The 14,643-nt window shown below is 40.9% G+C and overlaps 1 protein-coding gene across 3 annotated transcripts in view; it reads right to left on the bottom strand.

The window, feature by feature from the left end:
• Positions 1-13,897, bottom strand: part of Rad18 (RAD18 E3 ubiquitin protein ligase) — a 98,521-nt gene extending 84,624 nt beyond the window's left edge. For 2 of the 3 annotated variants that reach the window (XM_074044303.1, XM_074044304.1), the window contains exons 1-3: positions 13,752-13,897; positions 8,922-9,003; positions 405-466 (exon numbers count right to left, since the gene is read on the bottom strand). In XM_074044303.1, the coding sequence (XP_073900404.1) occupies positions 405-466; positions 8,922-9,003; positions 13,752-13,802 (195 nt within the window). In that variant the 5' untranslated portion in view covers positions 13,803-13,897. Of the gene's footprint in view, positions 1-404; positions 467-8,921; positions 9,004-9,991; positions 10,062-13,751 lie in introns of those variants that run through there. The other variant, XM_074044305.1, reaches the window with a different exon arrangement.
• Positions 13,898-14,643: the final 746 nt, after the last annotated feature.

A 14,643-nucleotide genomic window follows, 5' to 3' on the forward strand; every position in this document is an offset into this window, starting at 1 on the left:
TTGGAAAAGAGGTAAGAAACCAGTTATGCTGAGTTAAGCCCAGTTACCATGGATCTTTGCAAATACATAAACCAGTATTTTGCAAAAGAATAATCCCACCATCAGTTTCACCAAAAGTGAGAAATTCTAAAAAATTAGGAGCCATAATAACATAGACCCATAGGAATTAAAGAGTGTTACATCTGATCTTAAAATTAGCTTTTACTTCCTAAAATACTTTAGGTTATCAGAAATCCTAGTGAGAAATTGAAGCCCAGTTCTCCTTTCAGGATCCTTTCTGAAAATGTCTTTCATATAGCTTAATTCCACGTCCACACATCTTCCCATGGGCTCTTGTGTATACTTGAAGCAGAAATATTTTCCTTAATCAAAAGTTAAAAACAAAAAAAGAAATAAAAACTCACCACAAAACAAGTTGGACATTGGGTTTTATAGGACAGAAATTTTCTGATACAGAGAGAACAATCTGCAAAAACACAAAATGCAACATAGTAAGTTAAATTGTATAAATAATACAGGAATCTGACTTTTAACAAAATATGAGTTAAGGCCTAGAATAGTTCCATCATCTATGGTGTATCATAATTTTAAATGTCTAGTACCTCTGCTCTATGCATATTTACACATGTAATTAAATAGCATTTTTAACAAAGAAAAATATGCCAAATATAATGAGTCCCTAGGATACCATATCTACATAAGCAACATGCCTCATTCTCTGTACTCTCCATTTGTAAAACACAGGAAACATACACAGAAGACCTGGGTTGGGTATTGCATAAACATGCCAGATATCCCTAGTGTCTACCATTTGAAAAAGTAAACATAAATAAAATGTATACAAACAGTAAAATATAAAATATGCTTGGCACAGTTGCTCACACTTGTAATCCTAGCTACTTAGGAACTGGAGGTTGGGAGGACTGTGGTTTGAAATCAGCTGGGGGAAAACGTTCTCAAGACCCCATCTCAACCAATGGCTGGGCACAGTGGCAGGTACCTGTTATCCCAGCTATATGGGGAAGCATAAATAGGAGGATCTCAATTCAGGTCAGCCTGGGCATAAAGCAAGACACTACTTCAAAAATAACCAAAGCAAAAGGGGCTGGTGGTGTGGCTCAAGTGGTAGAATGCCTGCTGCAAGCACAAGGCCTTGACTTCAGATCCCCAATATGGACAAAAAAAAAAAGAAGAAAAAATGAAATATACCTAGGTTATCAAATTAAGGATTTCTCTGAACTCTGTAAGCAATAACCATCATCCCATATTTAACAAGTGTTTTTGTGGCAGCCACTAAGAAAAGAACACTATACCTTGACCTCCAGGAGCTATCCAAGTAGTGAGGTGATTACAATACAATTCAGGGTAGCAAGTCCTAACAGTTTAAACAGGAAATAAACATAAACTGAATTCACCACTCAAAGCAGTATAAAATGCGCTCCCCAGTAAAAGAAGAGCAGATGTGGTAAAGAGGAATGGTTCTGTGCTGCAGCTAATGTACTTGTAGCCCAAACGCAGCTAAGTTAAGGGGCTGCTCTTTAGCTGAAACACTGGAAATAGTGATTTCAATGGTGCAGGATCCAGAAATAAACAAGTTTCCAGGGCTCAGTAAGAGCACCCCAGAGGAAAAACAGAGGGGCACGCTATCACAAGGATAAAACAAGTAGCAGATTAAGTTCTTCTGGGAAACTGATGAAGAGAAAGGAGCAATTTGGCACTGAAAAGAGCTTACAAGTAGCCACCCTTTTTAACAAGATAAAGCTAAACAAACTGAAACTCCAACTCCTCTTCTGAGATCCATCAGAAATAGCTAGATCACAAGGAAAACTACCCCCCACACATACCCCAACCCAAAGAAGAAGCAGACAGGCAAATACAGAGAATCAACTCTGAGTGGAGGAGAAAGACACCAGAAGAACCCTCCACAGGAACCAGGGCCAAGTAGGAACACCTGAACTGGAACAAGTGCTGGAGGCTCAGAGTGGACAAGTCTGACAGTTCAAAAGGGAGGTTCTCAAGCTTTGTGAGTTTTAGCTCCACAAGTTCCACCTGGTTCTCACAGTGACTACCCAAGAAAAACCTCTCAGTCCTTCCCACAGTGGGAGGGAAAAGTACACACTTTAAGCTAAGCCCCTAAGGCTCTGTTCTTAAGGCTTGCCCAATGAGAATCTGTTTTACCAGAGCCTAACATATTAGGGTTTCATCAATATCCAGATGACCTAGGAGAAGCGAAATATGCAACTGCAACCTTTCTATCTATCCTGTCCCACTTAGGAGGGAAAACTAGAAACACTTGTAATGCTCACTAAAAGAGGGAGGCTTAATTATAGGACTAGAGATGGCTTCTCCTCAGGACACAATTGCACCTCATCAGTCAAGCAAGGCATTTACAGCAGTTCTTTTTACCCATCAGTCATTTCCAGATATTAAGGAAAATTTACAAGGCAGAATAAAAGACAAAAACACAGTGTGAAGAAACTGAGCAAGCATCAGAACCAGAATCTGACACAGCAGGAATGCTGGGAGTATTACACCATGACTTTTTTTTAATTATGACTAACATGCTAAGGACTATAATGGAAAAAGTAGAAAACATGTAAGAACAGATGGGTAAAGGAAACAAGTTCTTAAAATGATAAGAAATACTAGAGATTAAAGAAAAACCTAACACAGATGAAGGATGTCTTTGATAGGCTAATTAGTAGACTGGAGACATCTGAGAAGAGAATCACTAAGAAGTCAATATAAACCTCCAAAACTAAAAACAAAAGAGAAAAGCCTAGAATAAAATGAGACATGGGCTGGGGATATAGCTGAGAGGTAGAGACATGCCTAACATGAATGAGGCCCTCAGTTCAATTCCCAGCAGCAGTAAAAGAGAAAAAAAATGAGAAAAAAGAACAGAATGTCAAGAACTGTGGGACAGCTACAAAAGATGTAACATACACCTGACAAATACCTGAAGAATATTGAAAGAAAAGAAGAATTTCCCCCAAATTAGTATTAGACACCAACTTATTCAGAAAGACCAAAGAACACCAAGCAGGTAAGTCCCTCCTACCCAGCCCAAAAAAAAAAAAAAAAACTGACTTCCGGTTTTAGTTAGTTCTCCTGGTCACTGTGACAAAATATGTGACAGAAACAAAAATTTCTTTTGCCTGGGATTTCAGAGGGCAGGGAGAACTTGGCAGAGCAGCTAGAATCACACAGGCCAGGAAGCAGAGAGTACGCCTATGCTAAGTGGCTTTCCCCTTTTATTCCCTTTTAGTCCATCCAGGCCCCCAGCTACAAGAGCATGCCAGCACATTCAGGGTAGGTTTTCCCCTCTTAGTTAATCCTCTCTGGAAACACCCTCAGAGAGCCACCCACAGGTGTGCTTCACCAATCTCCAAGTGCTTTTCAATCCAATAAATAGACAATCAACTGATCATATTCAAACCACAGAGAATCAAAGATAAAGGAAAAATCTTGGAAGAAGTCGGCAGGGGGAGCACCTTAACCTACTGAGGAGCAAGGACAAAATTACGTCTGACTTCTCACAAGCCAGACAAACAAGAAAAGAGTGCAGTGAAACATTTAAAGAGTGCTGTGAAATTACACTTTAAAAGTGAAAGAGAGCTGGGTACTAGTGGCTCAAACTTGTAATCCTAGCTACCTGGCAGGCTGAGATCAGGAAGAACATAGTTTGAGGCCAGCCCAGGCAAAGAAGTCTAAAAGACCCCATTCTCAATAGGAAAAAAAAGCTAGGCATGGTGGCACATGCCTGTCATCCCAGCTACTCGAAATGTGAAGATTGGGAGGATTGTGGTTTGAGACTAGCCTAGCCAAAAAATTAGCAAGACCCCCATCTCAACAAACTGGGTGTGGTGGGCATATACCTATAATCCAAGGTACATCAGAGGCATGAATAGGAAGATCACAGTCAAAGAGCAAGATCCTAGCTGAACTAAATCAAAAAGGGTTGGGGGGCATGGCTCAAGTGGTAGAGAGCTTGCCTAGCAAGCCAAAAGTCCTGAGATCAAGCCCCAATCCTGCCATTACAAAAAAACACAGACTTTCTCTGACAAATAAAAATTAAGGGAATTGGTTGCCAGTAAATCTGCCTTCAAGACATGCTACCACAAGTTCTATGGACTGAAAACATTTTAGGCCAGAAACATAGTCCTAACATAAAGAAACAAACAGCACTGGTAGAGAAATCAGTGAAAGTAAAATTGAAAGCTTTAATTTTCTTATTATTCTAAGTTTGTGTAAAATAATTAACAATAAAGTATGCATACATGCATGATTATATAGCTTATAAATAAGTGAAATGGCAGCAATGAAATAAAGGTCGATTGGGAGGAATTAGATTTTAGTTACATCAGGCTGCGATAACAAAATACCAGAGCCTGGGTCACTTAAAGAAGACAAATTTATTTTCTCACAGCTGTGGAAACTAGAAATCCAAGATGAAGGTGCCAGTGTGGGAGTTTCTGTGGAGGGCTCTCCTCCTGGCTTGTAGATAACCACCTTCTCACCATGTGTTCACAGGAAGGGTGGGGAAAGATGACTAAGTCTCTGGTGTCTCTGGCGTCTCTTCTTGTAAGGGTACTAATCCCATCATGAAGGCCCCATCCTCATGAGCTCATCCAAACCAAATTGTGTCAGAAAAGCCTCATCCCCAAATACCAACATGTTGGAGGTTAAAGCATCAGCATACAAAAGAGGGGCGTAATTCAGTCCATCGCATTCCACACCTGCCCCCCACCAAGTTCATGTCCTTCTCACATGCAAAATACATTCACCCATCCCAACAACCCCAGGAGTCTTAAAGTCTAAAGCCTAAAGTCCAAAGTTTCGTCTAAAGACCACCTAACTCATAAATGGTTGTGACTGAAAGTAAGAGTCATCCTGAGGTAAAATTCCTCTCCAGACTCATTATCTTAATCATTAACGTCATTTTCTTTATCCTATAAGAAACCACCTAAGCAATACTGTAAGTCAAGAATTCCTAAACCTGGTGGCATGGTTGGTACACACCTATAATCCCAGAATTCAGGAATCTGAGGCAGAAGGATCCCAAATTCAAGGCCAGTCTGGGCTACATAGTGAGTTCCAGGCCAATCTGGATTACACAGTGAGACCCTGTCTCAAAAAAATGGGGGAAAAAAAAAAAAAAACAAGGCATGATAGTTCACGCCTGTAATCCAAGCTACTTGGGAGGCAAAGTCCAGGAGAATCATGGTTTGAAACCGACCAGAGCCAGAAGCTGGTAAGACTCCCCATCTCAATCAAACTGGGTGTGGTGATGTGCATCTGTAGTCCCAGCTACAAGGGAGCCATAGGTAGGAGGATTGGTAGTCCAAGGATCAGAATCCAAACTCTAGATTCACCACCAAGAAAGGAAGAGAGGGAGGAAGAGAATTTATTTTTTTGGAGGGGGGGGATGCAGTACACGGGTTTCAACTCAGGTTTCATACTTGTTACAGACACTCTACCACTGAGCCATGCCTCCAGCCCTTTTACTCTGGTTATTTTGGAGACAGGGGCTCATGTTTTTGCCTGGACCACAATCCTCCTAGTTTATACCTCCCACCATAGCTGGGATGACAGGAGTGAACCACTATGCCCAGCTTCTTTCTGATTGAGATTGATTCTTGAGAACTTCTTTTCCAGGACTAGCCTGGAACTGCAATCCTCCAGATATCAGCCTCCCACGCACCTGAGATGACAGGTGTGTGCCACTGCACCCAGCTATTGTTTGAGATAAGGTCTTCTGACCTCCCCCAGGCTGGACTCATACCACGATCCTCCTGATCTCAGTCTCCCAAATAGCCAAGATTACAGGTGTGAGTCACCTGCGTCCAGCTAAGGGAGAGAATTTCTAAATGTGGCTGCTGAGGTCAGTCACCTATGGGGATTACTGTTGAGTTTAATTTTGTTTCCTAGGCCCTACTCCCAGTTATAGTATTTCTATGGATTTTAGTCAGAAAAGCAAAATCATTTTTAGCTGAGAAGAAAGTAACATCCTTTCCACTGAAGACCAGTGCTCAAAAATTTCTAGAAATGCAGCTCTGCATAATTTTCTGTCCCTTCTGTTTGTGTTTCTGTCTGTATGTATAGTTATCCTCTTCTGTGTCTTATTTCACTCACTGCTTCATGCACACATAAAGGAAGAGAAAAACATTGATTATATGTCTAATAGAATCTTACATTGCCTCTTGATTCAGCAAAGGTCAGTGAATGACACATTTCATGTCACTTTTTTTTCTAAAAAAAGACCAAATGGAATTGCTTTTTACTCCTACACAAGCCTTGATTAATTTTGTGAACCAAATTCTGCAAAATGAAAAAAGATGATTGCTCACTAATCTTTGAAAGAAAGTTAATTTAACAGTGTCTGTAAGTCAATGATGCCACCTAGGAACAAGTATTTTGAGCATCTTCCATTAGCAAGTGACGAAAATTACACAAGTGCAAAAAACACTGGCACTTGAGCACATCAACCCATTAGCCAGACCATTTCTCACTTATGTGTTTTATGGGTTGGAGTAAGTCCAAGTCTTCTCCCCTAAAAGTACTCTTTAAAAACACAAATTTAGGTCAATTTAACTAACTTGCATTCTCAACTCATTCAAACTGTAATAACTGTAAACTGTAAATGTAGTGTTCATTACTCTTTTCCAAAAGATAAACAGAGTAAAAATGAATAGTGATTTAAAATGACGAATCCTGAAATGTTTAAGGAGTAGCAAAAAATAGCTGGGATTCTAGCCTATCAATTGTAGTCAATCCAGCATAATATCAGAACTTGGTAGATCTGGCTCCTATGAAAACCCTGAGGTACTGTGTCACTAAAACAATTCTACCAACTAAAGAAAATGTTAATGCACAAGTCATTTTAAATCTTGGTATAAAATTTAAAGATGAAAGTATTGGCTGAGGATATAGATCACAGATAAGGGCTATAAAATATGTAACTATAAAACTATGTTAATGAATTCACAACAGAAAGCCATGTAATTTGTGACATCAATAACAAAGTATAGAGGGAGGAAGTGGAAAGAGCCTTGCTTGAGATTCAAATTTGTTATCAGCTTAAAATAGATAATGGTTTTAAAATATCAGATGTTCTAATGAAACCCCAAGAATAACCAAAGAGAATACACATAGAAGAGACACAAAAAATGAGAGACAAATCAAAACATGTCATTGTAATAAAATCAATGAAACACAAGAAAGACAGCAAGAAAGGAAAAGAGGGGACAAAAGGCTGTAAGACAGAAACAAAAAAACAAAATGGCAATATTAAGACTTTTGCTATCAGTAATTACTTTAAATTTAGATGGATTAAACTCCCCACTGGAAGTGGGGAAGAGTGGCTCAAGCAGTAAGAGCACCTGCCTAGCAAGCATGAGGCCCTGAATTCAAACCCCAGTGCCAAAAAAAAAAACACAAAACAGCTGAATGTATCCAAAAAAAAAAAACTCCAATATGTGTATGTGCTGTCTACACAAGAATCTCCTTAGATTTAAGGATACTCACAGACTGAAAAAGAAAGGACAGAAAAAAATATGTCATGTACATGGCAGTGAAAAGAGAAGAGGGGTCACAATAATTGCATCAAACAAAATAAACCTGAAGCCGAAATCTATCAAAAGACAAAAAGGGACAATGTATCAGGATAAAAGTCAATTCACCAAGAAGATATGACAATTCTAAGTACATGAACACCCAACAGCAGAGCAACCAGGTAACTAAATCAAGGACTGGCACAAAGATGACATAAGAACAATGGAACAGAAAAGCGTTCCAGAAATAGACCATGAATCTAAATAACCCAGAAACTAGAGGAACAGCCCCTCTGCATGACATACCTCCAGCTGTATTATCTAAAAATGCTTAGGGCTGGAGTGTAGCTCAGTGGTAGAGGGTTTGCCTACCATGTGTGAGGTCCTAGGTTCCATCCCAGCACTGCAATAAATATATAATTAATAAAGAAAGTAAAATTACATTAAAATGCTTCTACACTAAGCATTTATTGTATAAATCCTTCTCATAAAGAGGGCAAGCAAATTCCATCACATGCTCTTTCCAGCATCACATAACAGATTAGTGACAAAACTGTCACAATATTCTTCAGTAGAAGAATTCTTGCTGGGGAAATTCAGACAGTCCTTGACTTGCAATGATTTGACTCAAAATTTTTCAATTTTACCATGGTGCAAAAACAACAGACACTTGATAGAAACTGTTTTCTGTTTTGTTTTGGTGGCACTGGGGTTTTTGAACTCAGGGCTTCAGGCTTGCTAGCAGGCACTCTACCACTTGAGCCACTCCTCCAGCCCTAGAAACTGTATTTAAATTTTGACTTTCTTCCCAAGGCTAGCCACATGCAGCACGAAGCTCTCTTGCAATGCTGGGTAGTAGCAGTGAGTCATCACTCCTGCTCAGTCAGCCATGCGGTCAAAGGGTAAACAATCACTACTTTACAGGTGCTGTGTGGCTAAGCTATGAAGCTCAGTAAGTTAGGTGTAATAATGCATCTTCTACTTAACAGCATTTTTGACTTACAATGGGCTTATTGGGACATAAACTCATCATAAATTGAGAAATATTGTATTCCTATTGTTAGAGTCTTAAACTTTAAAATTCTACACTAAGCACTATTTGGTTGAACCACCTACCTGTCATCCTGTTAAAAAAACACAATCTGATGTTTAGTATCTGAAAGTGCTCAGCAAACAAAGATCTACATAATGTAACCAAAGCTTTATTGCCATAACTGCTACAAAAGGCATCACGACAGGGACAGAGGGAGGTGGTGAAAACTTCCATATTCAAGAGGAGGTGGTGAAAAAGGCCTTAAAACTGTGAGACAAGAGCTTAATGTTAGAGATACATACATCGTTACTAACTCAGAAACAAACTATACTTACAGTTATGTGAACACTGAGGAATTACCATGGCAATGTTGAAATAGTCAAAGCAAATTCCACATTTCAGCAAGTCATCTACTGTCTGAAATGCAAGAGTACAGACATGTCAGACACCAAGACTGGAGCGTCGGCCCAGAACTTCCTCCCTATTCCCCTAAAAAGCAAATTCAATAATACTTCTTTGTCAAATATATGCAACTCCAGACAAACAATAAGGGCTGTTAACAAATAGAAAGCGTCCCCGCCCCTAGATAACTAGTTTTGTTTTGATGGTACTGAGATTGAACTCAGTAACTCTCTTTGTGCTCTTAGTTTTTGGTTTTTTTTTTTAAGATAAAGTCTCATGCGTTTGCCCCAGGCTGGCCTCAGAGAGCACTCCTCCTAACTCCACCCACCAAATAGCTGCAATCACAGGTGTGAGCCATTACACTCAGCATGTTTTTGAGATCAGGTCTTGCTAACTTTTTGCCTGGGCTAGCCTCAAACCACGATGCCTCCTAATTAGCTGGGATTACAGACACATACCACCATGCCCAGATTTCCCATATAACTCTTACACATTCAACTCTCAGGCTGCCCAAATTGCTTTGGACAGACAGTGTTGATACTACATGGATTCCTGAGCTATACTGCTAGCCCTTTACAAAAGGCACTTATTCCTGCACCACTTCCCATGTGTTTCCAGCTATTACTCCAATGTCCTTCTCTTCAGACACCATCCTGTGGCCTATAGTCACCATTGGGTGTGGTAATCATAGTTACCACACATGTTAAGAGCCAAATCAGAACTATTAAAGCTAAACATTAGAAATTATCTAGTTGAGAATGATGGTGCACGCCTGTGATCCTAGCACTTGGCAGCCTGAGGCAGGAGGATCCCAAATTCAAGCCCAGTCTAGGCTACACAGTGATACCCTGTTGCAAACAATAAATAAATAAATAAGAATTATCTACTTGAGCTGGTGGAGGCGCTCAAGTGGTAAAGAGCGCCTGCCTAGTAAACATGAGCCCCTGAGTTCAAATCCCAGTACCACCAAAAAAAAAAAAATTTATTTATTTAAAACCCTTACTGCACAAATGAAGAAACTTGTATCCACAGCAGCACACAATCCTGGACATAAGTCAAGTCGGGACTAAAATTCCTGTTTTCCTACTGGCAGTCCCGTACTTTCTGCATGGTACACCACAATAGAGCCAAATGGGCCAGGGTCAGTGACAGCAGAGGGAGGTTAAAGAAGTGGACAACTAGGAAAGTCACATACACGTGTGTCAACCTGGAATGCAATCTGAACAAAAAAGGATTTATTCCTGCAAGCTAAAATCTTTTCAATTATTTGCATAAGGTTCTGACAGTATATATGATTTGCTACATTTTATTAAAACGGGAGGAGTGAGTGGTTGGCAATGTAGGATGTAGCTCAGTGGTAAATCACTTGCATAGCCAGGTGAAGCCCTGGATCTCATCCCTAGCACTGCAAAAAAAAAAAAGATGGGGTGATCAGTATGAATGTATTCTACTTTGGGTGAGGGTGGGGGTCAGGTGGTAGAGCTCCTGCCTAGCAAGCACAAAGCTGTATCCAAACCCCAGAACTGCAAAAAGAAAAAAAAAATCCCTCGAGTGTATTTTATCATATATATTAAATTCTAAAAAGCCACACAAAACAATTAATAAATAATAGCTACTAGGAATTCAGGAGCTGGACAAATGAGGAGCATGGTGGGAGGGAGACCTTTTTATTTTACGTATTTTTGAGCTATATGAATTTATTACCTAAATTTTAAAAATTAGGTAAGAAAAAAGGCTGTCATTAATATTCATATGATGAAATATTATACAGCCATTAAAAACACATTTTCAAAGAATAATTTATGTCACAGGAAAATGTTCATATTTTAACGGATACTTTTAAAATGTCTGAAACAATTCTAACACTAACACATAATGATAGCAACAATGTAGTTTAATCCTCAGAACAACAGAAACATTGAGCTTTAAAGCAGAGACCAAGAAATTCCTAAGGGGTTGAATCAAAACTAAGAAGTTGACTGCAAGACAATTTCAAATTTTAAATGCTTAAAAACTGAGAGAAAATGTTTAACAGTGGTCATATGAGAATGATAAGAACTTGAATGATTCTCATTTTCTCCTTTATCTTACTCTGATTTTAGTTTTTTCTACTGTGTACACACATCATATTACTGTTTACACACATTACATTTATAATCTACAAAACCAGCAAATTTTTGTTAAAGTAAAACCAAGGAACTAACATCACAGTGCCAAAACCTTCCATTATCTGGATGGTAAGCTACCACTGACAAAAAAGCTAGAGGACAGTGTTACAGGGCAGTCAGGAGCAGAGGCAGAAACAGAGGCCAGCACCATCTAGAACCTCTCCTCTTCTGGAGGAGGAGTAGTTTCTGGAAAACATGCAGAGCCCAGTTTATGGGAGAAGACACTGCATCACATGGGCTATGACAATCTGGCACAAATTTCCAAGACAGCAAACTTGCACATCACATGTGTCTCATGAAAAAAAGAAGAAAGGGGGAGGAGGGAAAGACTGAATGGAGAGTGGTCAGCAGCTGCGCTAAAATTTCTTTTAGTTCATAGAAATAAAAGTTAAAGAGAGAAGCAGAGAATGGGTGAAGACACTTAATAATCACAGCAAAGCTTCTTAAGTTTTGGTTGCACTGAGACCAACAGGAGAAGGGGACCAGGAACTAGAGAAAAGGTTAGATCAAGAAGCATTAACCTAGAAGGTAACACACATGCACAGGAAATCAATGGGAATCAACTCCCTGTATAGCTATCCTTATCTCAACCAGCAAAAACCCTTGTTCCTTCCTATTATTGCTTATACTCTCGCTTCAACAAAAGTAGAGAGAAGGGCAAAATAGTTTCTGCCAGGTATCCAAGGGGTGGGAGGGGAGGGAGGGAGGGGGGAGAGGGAGCGGGGCAGGGGTAAGGGAGTGGGGGGAGAAGGGGGGAGAAATGACCCAAACATTGTATGCATATATAAATAAATTTAAAAAAAGTTTTGGTTGCAGATTCCTTTGAAAACTGGATGAAAATTTTGGACTTTCTTCTCAGAAAAATGGACAAAAATTTTATAAATAATTCCAGATATAAACCTCTTTCCAGGGTCCTGGGTTAGAAACATGGAGTCCAAGTTAGATTTCTATTCAATATTAGAAAAAACGTCAAACAAAACTGCTTCTGGAAACAGCTAGCTCGTTGTCCCTGAAGGAATTAAAGCAAAAATTAAAAATTGGGAGATCAGTTATACAGGGATTAAAATTCTAGAGGGGACTGGCTTTCCAACTTTGAGATGCCATGACTGTAGTGGGAGCTAAACATGGGCTCAATAGACTCTCTGGTTGGACATTCATTGAACAGTATCTGGTATACAGCTCTATATTCAGGGAGCTACCAAAACCAAAGAAGACTCAGAACTTGCTTCTAAGAGCATGATGGACTTGTGGAAAATATATATTTCAATATACAAAGCAAGAGCTTTACAGGTAACAGTGCTCTTGCACTTCCTTTGTCAACTCAATCCTCATGACAACAAATAAAAAGGGGAGAGAAGCAAATAACACATGCAAAGTGCTAGTAATAATGAACATTAATCGAATCCTTAATTCCAGACACCTGCAATCAATTGCCAAACAATTTTTGACACCTACTTTGTAGTGAATTAGGAACCCTACCACATACATCAAGCCAGTTAACCAACCCTATGAACTGTTTGGTTTTGTGTCCGGTTTAAAGCTTAGGGTGTTCAGAATCGCTGAGCTTGGATAACTGACACAAGGTCACACGGTTAAGAAAAGGCAGAGCTTTAACCCAGGACCACTGGAACTCAATTGTACGCTCTTCTCCACGGCACGTTGGTCACAAGACTTCCAGCTCTCCTCGATCCTTCCAGGGAAAACATTTCCCCAGGGGGATAGTGCAAGTTCCCAAGCACTGTATCTGATGACAACAGAAAGAACAAGACCTTAATGGTATTTACTTCAGCCTCTCCCAAGTCCCTTCACTTAGTCCTCAAAGTCAGCTTTAAGAGTTGGTGGAACAGACAGTAGAATCCTCAACTTCACAAAACTGAAGAAAAGGAGAAAGTTATCCATAGTCACGGGTAGAAATAATCACAGGAGCAAGAAGAAAAACCAGGCAACTGATTCTCAAGTGCGTCTTCTGATCCTGGCGCTGTTCAACACAGTCAATCAGCCAGCACTACTGCGGATGCAAACTGGGTTGCCTCGTCAGAACAGAAAGTGGCCTCCAAAACAAACGTTACCGAAGTGAAATAAGTCAATAAAATGAAAGACGGCTGCTGAGCTAAGCCCTGCTCTCTCTCTACAAGAGAGCCAGAGGAGGAAGGGGCGGCAGCAAGTGAGGACAAACCCGCGCTAGGCTTCTGCACCGTACAATGCGGAGAAGCGGAACATCATTTTAAGTTCCGTGATTTTACAACTGTCCACCAGTCATGCGCAATGTCACACCTGAGCTTTTCGAAAGACTGGCTGTCATTGTCGTAACTGTTTAGAGTGACTTTTTCTCGACATGGCGATTGTTGTGTGTGAACCTCAAGAATACCTGGCTCCTTAAGACGACCAATGTTAGCTCACCGTGAGGGACAGAAGCTGGTCCCCGTCACTTCTCAGGGGAGGAAACTGAGGCCCAGAGCCCCGCGGCCCGCAAGAGACAGGGCAGAGCCAGGGATGCGGGCCCAGTTGGCGGCTGACGCCTAGTCCTTCCTCCTGTCAAGGTGGGGCTGGCTTCCCACAAACACCCGGGAGCCCCCACTTCCCCGAGACACTCACCTTCATGACTGCCAGGCCGGGAGGCCACCGAGGCTCGTCCAGAGGATCCATGCTCGCTCCTGAGGATGCCGGGGGCGCGCTACTCAGTGGTCTCCCGCGCTACACTACCGCTCGAAATTCCCCGCGCTACTGCGCTACGTCATCAGCCAGCGACGGCCCGAGCGAGCGCTAAGCCTGCCGGGAGTCGTAGTGCGTGCGCGGAGCGCGGCGCACGCGCGGGACTTCTGACCGCCTCCCCTCGCACAAAGAATTTAAGAATCCCGGAGCTGGTTGAATATTAGGAAAAAACAATCCGGAATCAAATCAAATTCAAGCCTGGTCAGGTATTTCAAGGTCTAGGCTCATGCCTCCTTCGGGTCACCGTCCCCGATTGCTATAATCCGATATACTGTAGGCAGGAGTTTCTATGTCTATTATTTCATCTCACTCAGGAAAAGAAAGCTACAGCCCCAAACAAGTGACTGAAGTTTCCTTAAGTAGCATAATGGCATTGACCAAATTCCACATAGGGAGCTCTTGCTCGTGTGTGTGTGTGTGTGTGTGTGTGTGTGTGTGGTGCAAGCTGAGCACTCGCTTCACCATTCAGCTGCATCCCCACTCCTTCAAATTAAAAATTTTAAAGTTATTCCTCTTCTACAACGACAACCACTGTTAATATTTGACTTATAACTACCAGATAATATCCTATGCAGACTGACGGAGTCAGTCCTTGTTAGATCCTGTTTTAGCAAAGAACCCTACTAAATCAGATTAGCAAGAAACACCCTCCTCCCCATTCTTGATATCTGTTCACCCTCAATATCTATCTCTAGGTTCCTCATCCTCCACCACGTCCCAGGTGGTAGCTGATCCCCTTGTCCTATCTTCAGCAAGAATTTCGTTAGGTCGATTT

The sequence above is a fragment of the Castor canadensis genome, chromosome 10, assembly GCF_047511655.1.
Source record: "Castor canadensis chromosome 10, mCasCan1.hap1v2, whole genome shotgun sequence".
NCBI classification, from domain to species: Eukaryota; Metazoa; Chordata; class Mammalia; order Rodentia; family Castoridae; genus Castor; species Castor canadensis.